Source organism: Sinocyclocheilus anshuiensis, unplaced genomic scaffold (assembly GCF_001515605.1).
Source record: "Sinocyclocheilus anshuiensis isolate Anshui unplaced genomic scaffold, SAMN03320099.WGS_v1.1 scaffold1393, whole genome shotgun sequence".
NCBI lineage: Eukaryota > Metazoa > Chordata > Actinopteri > Cypriniformes > Cyprinidae > Sinocyclocheilus > Sinocyclocheilus anshuiensis.
Window position 1 is genome coordinate 48962 of NW_015548343.1, and position 7170 is coordinate 56131.

Genomic DNA, 7170 nt, shown 5'->3' on the forward strand with positions numbered 1-7170 from the left:
TTTTGGTCCAGGGTCACAAATGGTCTGTTTTTACCTTATTTGGAAGGATCATGAATAATAATTTTGAGCTCTGCTCTGATTGGCTGTTTCACAGTGCAGCTCATATCAGTAGCTCACACGGCAGGAAGGAAACACAGGGAAAATATATATTTCAATACTGTCTCTCGCCGTTATATCGTTGGGTACTTATACTGTATATAAAATGCGGGCATCAGGGAGCCGCTATTAATATGCGGGGCATTGAAACTGCTTTCGAATGCACGATGGCTTTTTACTTTCACTTTCAAGATTTGCAATCGCACGTGCTCTGTAAACTACAGCGGCAGTACTTACCACACATTTTACAAGATCAGATGCTTGTCAGTAGTGCTCAGGATCTGTAAATCATTTGCCTTTATCCTCAGTCATCTCTCCTTACTCTGTTTATGTGGTAAGTGAAATCTTATGTCCTGTGATGTAACAGGCTACTGCTAGAAAGCAGCTAACCATGTCCCTTTAGTGGCTCACATTATTTTATTAGAACGTGTTATTTGTTTTCCGTGCCTTTCTGAATACAGACACCAACCCATCCCTGCACATCACATCCCCTGCACAGCCTGGAACATTATTAATATGCGGGGCATTGAAGCTGCTTTCGAATGCACGACGGCTTTTTACTTTCACTTTCGAGATTTGCGATCGCACGTGCTCTGTGTAAACTACAGCAGCAGTACTTCCCACACATTTTACTAGATCAGATGCTTGTCAGTGGTGCTCAGAATCTGTAATTCATTCGCCATCATCCTCAGTCAATGTACTGTAATATAACAGGCTACCGCTAGCAAGCAGCTAACCATGTCCCTTTAGTGGCTCGCGTTATTTTATTAGAACGTGCATTATTTGTTTTCCGTGCCTTTCTGAATACAGACACCAACCCATCCCTGCACATCACATCCCCTGCACAGCCTGGAACATAACATTTATTTCCATGATCTGCCATTTTCGCTATTATCCTCGCTTGTTTCTTCACAATACCTGCAGAACTTCTGATGATTGGGCTGTGCAGGTTCGGCTGGCGGCAGGCATAGAACATGGGCAGGTATATGCAAATGTCGGGGGCGTAACTATTAGTGATCCCGACTGTAACGTCACAGTCGGTGTTATGTTCTGATTCGCCTATTTTTCAGTGGTCTTTTGCATGCATGAGATTTACATAAGAAGGAGAAAACAATGGTGTTTGAGGCTTACGGTATGTCATTTCCATGTACAGAACTGTTATTATTCAACTATGCCAAGGTAAATACAGTTTTCCATTCTATGGCACCTTTAATCAATTGTTCAAAAAGAATCACAAACTCATGCATTACTGGTTGTTACTGAATCGCTCACTTACTTATAATATATATTACCTGTTACATGAAAATGTGTAGAGACTTTTGCAACAGAATAATTTTTGCAAAACTTATTAATATTTTACATTTATTATATAGTGGACAGTGCAATTTTATAAGAAACACTTAGTAAAGTAAAGAACATTTCCCTTAAAAAACAGATCAGTTTGCGCTATATAAAGCAAAGAACCAAAGGGAGCAATATAATAAGTCAAAATGACTTTGTTTTTGTCTGGTTTGATTATGCTGCAAATGCAACGAGAGAGCAGCATGGCACCTTTGACCTGCAATGACTCACCACATAATCATAGCCATTGACATGTACTCATAGGTTTTACAATGCAAATGGTAACAATACAGCCCATTTCTGTTTCAAACCTGTCTCTTGAGACCTGGCTAGAGCAAAGGAGGTACTGTACTGTTAAAACAACTAGCTTAACATGGACACCCCGCATTGCAGAGCCCAATGGTTAAAATGGTTAAAAGGATCTGAAGGCAGCGCTTCCTACAATGCTTTTGATCACTTTAAAGTAACCCTAAAGCTAGACAGTGAAATCAGTTTGTGTTAGGGTTCTGATTCACTGGCCTGGTTTTGTTTTTCTCTGTAACAACAATCTTCCTAAACCTAAAAAATGTACTTGATGTGGTAACATGATAATTATTTTATTTTTTTTAATGAACCATATTATTAAATATGAGTGAATCAATCTGACTGCAGTCAGGAAGAAACAGATCTTAATGGAGAAAAAAAAAAAATCATGTGGAAGCCAAAACTGAATCGCATGTTGACATTTGTAGACCTCACTCTTAAAAAGAGTTGAAGCTTATTGTGATCATGTGATAAAATTTCAAAGAAAATTTGTGTCCTTAATATTACAGGGGTCTTATTATGCTTTTTCACTTTTTCAACTTTAGTTAGTCTGTAATGTTGCTATTTGAGCATAAAAAATATCTGCAAAGTTACAAAGCTCAAAGTCCAATTCAAAAGGAGATATTTTATTTAACAGAAATCATTTTTCAAAAACTACAATGAACGACTCGTTTGGACTACAACGCATAATTTCCGGGATTTGTGATATCACCATAGACTGTATCACAAATATCGACGAATGGGACGAGACCTGGTTGAGCTGCACTAGAGAAGGCAGCAAGTGTTATCACTATGTCGGAGACACGCTAGCTTTCCCAAGGCAGACAAACTTAGAGTGGTTACAATGATCAGGGTTTAAATCGCGCTCAAATTGATTTGATATTGACACAATATTTACGCTGAAACGCACAGGCGGCTATGGTAAAGGGCATGACATTTCCCGACCAGGCGCCGAGTGCTGCCAATCACAACACACACTGGCCCAGCTAACCAATCACAGCACATTTCGTATTTCAGAACTATTCGAGCCGTTCATGCCAGACTGGGGAGAGAGGTGTTGTAATAATGTAAAATATGTGAAAAATAATGTTTTTCAAACAACCTAGTATGAGAGCCTGTTCTAGTACACCCCCAAAACAAAATCAAGACTTTGTAAAAGAGCATAATAGGACCCCTTTAAGAAAACTCGTAAGTGACATTTGAAATTTTGTAATAGACAACAACTCAATAAGCTTCTAATGTGACCATAGACTGTATAAAAACATAGACGTAGTGTCCGTGACGTTACCCGTAAGTTCCTGAAGAGCGTTTTTGAAGCTCAAAGTGGGCAGAGCCGGCCGTCGCCATCTTGGCAGCGCGTCACCACGCGTCACTCCCGGATAATCGAAAATGGGCAAAAAGGCGGGAGCTGGTTGCTGAAACCACGCCCACCTAGCTCGACAGTGGTGACGGCAGCGGGCGTTTAAAGACCCCTTTAAAGTTGTAGGCTACTCATTTTGTAAAAGCAATACGGCATTTGAGGCCATGTTATTTTGTGAATATAGTCACCTTACTGCTTAATTCTGTAATGCTTTGATTCTGATTTTTTTGCAATTTAAATGTTCAGAAAAGGACAATTCAAATATAAATGTCATGAAAGGACTGAAATTAATACTTTTATTCAGCAACGATCCATTAAATTTATCAAAAGAGACATTAAAGACTTTTACAATGTTACAAAAGATTTCTATTTCAAATAAATCCTGTTCTTTCTATTCATTAAAGAATCCTGAAGAAAATATTAAGCAGCACAACTGTTTTCAACATTAATAATAATAATAAATGTTTCTTAAGCATCATATCAGCATATTATAATGATTTCTAAAGAATCGTGGGACACTGAAGGCTAGAATAATGGCTGCTGAAAAATCAGCTTTGATCAAATAAATGCAGCCTTCATGAGCATAAGAGACTTATTTCCAAAACATTAAAAAAAATCTTACTAACCCCAAACTATCTTTCCTGACAGATTCAGTCATGTTTGTACATAAAATGCACTCCAAAAAAGCTCTTGAGCACTTGAACTGCCCCTCTAAAAATGTCTATTAAGCGGCATTGATCAAAACAGAGCTGCAAAAAGAACTGCAATGTTAGGTTGGTCGTCCAGACCGTAACACATAACACAATCTCAAATTCAGCCACTTTCCCCTCTGCAATATAACTTCCATGAATCACTTGCGCAAACTGCACAGGTAGGGACCTTCTTCATGCACCATTTCCCCTTCCATACATACACGGCCCATTCCTTCACAACACACACAAACACAACCGTTCACTTACCTTCCAGGCAGCAAATCCTCCAGAGTCCGGAGTGGGTGAGGGCTCCAGGATCCTTCTTGTCCTTGTTGTGGGGGTCATCCTGAGAGGAGTTGGCAGTGCTGTTGCAGATAAAGGCCCGAGCGTACAGCCAGTAGTCCGTGCCAATGGCCACGGTCATCAAGGCGAAGGCTGCGAATGCTCCCACAGTGGTGAGAAGCACCTGAATTCCCCGCTCGCACCACACCATGGCTGAAGTCATGAACAGAAACACGGCTCTGGTTAAACGAGGAGCTATAAGAGTATGAACAGAAAGCTTAGTGAAGTGGACAGTGTTGAAAAGATGGGTATAAATAAAAAACATGAAGAAAGATTGTAATCGGAGCCCAAGGTTACAGGAAGAAGTAGATGAGATGAACGTGTGATCCTGCAGAACATATCAAGTGTTGGGAGATCAGTTCACATTGCATTTTGTGAGGACATTTGAACCAAGATGCACAAATGACATCAGTGTGTCCAAATATAGGTTGCTGAGATGGTGAGCAAATGCCAATGCAACATTGGTGAAGAATGCACATCTCTGAATATACAATAAAAAAATAAATACTGCAATAAAGTGCAGAGGTCAAAAAGGTCACAGCTTTTAGATCATAACCAAACTGCTCATAGTCCCATGGGCACGTAGTTGCCAGGCAGTTACTGTGAACAGTCACGAGACAGTTGTAACTGAGCATTTCTTTGCATGGATAGATCTTTTATAAGGAGCAATTCAAGCATGTTGATCTGGGCGAAAGATATTTAGGGCTATGGTCCAGTGCTTCCTTGCAGAAGATTAGATTGTTTCTGATTAATAAAGCTAAATTTGTCCGCTGACTGAATGCATACTGCAAAAAATACATAGCTGAACCAAAATCTCTGTTCAGTGAATCTCAAATAGTGCTACAAGAACATATTAGAGCAATCACATGACTGACGTTTTATGTTTAATACAACACTTAAATGAAAAATTTATTGAAAAAATGATTTCGGTAACAGTGATACAAATTAAATTGATTATACATGGCCACCATTTCCTAACTATAGAAAATGATTATACATGGCCACCATTTCCTAACTATAGACGGTTGAATCTTTTTTTGTGCAAATTGAAAAAGAACCAGATTATTCATTGACATATTAAGGTATTCTTTGGAGAGTTTTTCCATATTATATTACTTTAGATAGACCATTACAAAATAACATAATGAACCCAAACATGAAAAACAGAGGGTAAAAAAGATCTAATATATATATATATATATATATACAGTGGTGTGAAAAAGTGTTGGCCCCTTCCTGATTTCTTATTTTTTTGCATGTTTGTCACACTTTAATGTTTCAGATCATCAAACAAATTTAAATATTACACAAAGATAATGCAAGTAAATACAAAATGCAGTTTTTAAATGATGCAATAATGTCCAGCTGAGTGTACGTTACACTACTTATTAAATATTATATTATATTATAAATATTATATTATTAAATATAAAAATATATGTAGATATGAAATACTGATCTATTAGTAATAGATTAGCTTTATATTATGAAAAATCGTTGATTACAACATGCAACAACACTCAGCACTATATATATATATATATATAGAGAGAGAGAGAGAGAGAGAACAAATCACAATTAATATTGAAATGGTATATGGATTTTTCACAAATTTTATTTTAATTTCATTTTTTTATATGTTTTATTTGTTTACATATTTGAATCTTTGTCTGGAATTGTTTGTCAACTCCTTGCGCTATGTGTGATTCCCTGAAAAAAAAAGAATTAAACTCCTTTGTTTTGTGCTCCTGGTCTCCGCGCTCCTCACAGTAGCAACACCTGACAATATTATTATATCATTATAGTTATTGTGTATATAATAATACATATATAATATAATATTAAATATATTAAAAATTATAAAAATGTAATCATCTTATTATAATTATATATTTATAATATGAATTTCTACATTATAATTATTCTGCAATTCAAGGTACTTTTTCTATGGACTACTTAGCTCAAATGTTTTGTTACAATATAACAATGTCTTCATGATCTGAGTGACATGAAAGTAGCACCGGCATGTTTCCATGGACAATGGTTTAGTGTCCAAAAAACATTTTACAGCTCAGTTCCACAATTGACCAATCAAGTATTCCAAATAGAGATCAGAGAAATAAAGCACACAATGAACTCATGAGAAACTAAGCAGAACGCATAAACTAAGACTGACAATGAACACTTCTGGAACATCTGAAGATGTCTGCAAGAAAGTTCCCAGATAAGACAACAGTAAGCTGAAAATGATGCCGTCATCCAGCAGAACACGTTCAGACTCTCACTCAAGAGCATTTCACTAAACATGACAACAAGCATAAGACACAGTGGTCTCTGCACAGCACCGGCAGCCATTAATGAGATCCGATTACCTGGAGGAATGTGTCTTCCCTTCCCATCCATTCCTGCAGCTCTCCGGTCCTTGTCACTGAAGATTGTACCAACCAGAGTGTCCAAGCAGCATCCATCGACTGTTATCCCTTGCTCTTTCTTTCTCCCCTCTTTCACGCTCCCCTCCACTCTCTCTTTCTTTCTTTCTCTCTCCCCCTGTCTCCTGCCCGTGGGTGGGTGTAGATTTTCTAGGTTTCGCTGCTTTTCTCCTCTTAGAGAGATTTCATGTCAGGAATCCTACTGCTTCTCCTCCTGAGGAGAAACAAACAATGAGAACAGAGCTGAAAGAGACACAACATGTTTAAGGTGCATGCTGGAGGGGAAAAAACAGCTTGAGATTGCATTCTTGCCATTAAAAGATCATTATCATGACAGCAGTACATGTATTTCATCCAGGCGAGCGGTGAATCTAGATGGTTACATCGCCCATACATCCGCGGGAAGAGCAAGGGATATATAAAGATAAAGAGAATAGAGAGAAAGCAAGACAGAGCGTGCGCCATTCCATCACCATGGCAACAGCGCATTCTGAAGTCGAGAACAGAACAGGATGGTGTGTGATGTTGGTGAGTGAGGTGATGCTAGTGTGTGTGTGTGTGTGTGTGTGTGTGTGTGGAGGGAGGGGGGGGTGGGCAGGCTGTATTC

General features: G+C 38.2%; 1 protein-coding gene across 1 annotated transcript in view; it reads right to left on the bottom strand.

Annotated features, from left to right (window-relative positions):
* LOC107656603 (voltage-dependent calcium channel gamma-4 subunit-like) overlaps positions 1-7170 on the bottom strand; it is a 14106-nt gene that overhangs the window by 3243 nt on the left and 3693 nt on the right. Inside the window, exons 2-3 of the mRNA XM_016444498.1 lie at positions 6507-6777; positions 4060-4287 (exon numbers count right to left, since the gene is read on the bottom strand). Coding sequence (XP_016299984.1) covers positions 4060-4287; positions 6507-6537 — 259 coding nt within the window. The 5' untranslated portion in view covers positions 6538-6777. The remainder of the gene's footprint in view (positions 1-4059; positions 4288-6506; positions 6778-7170) is intronic.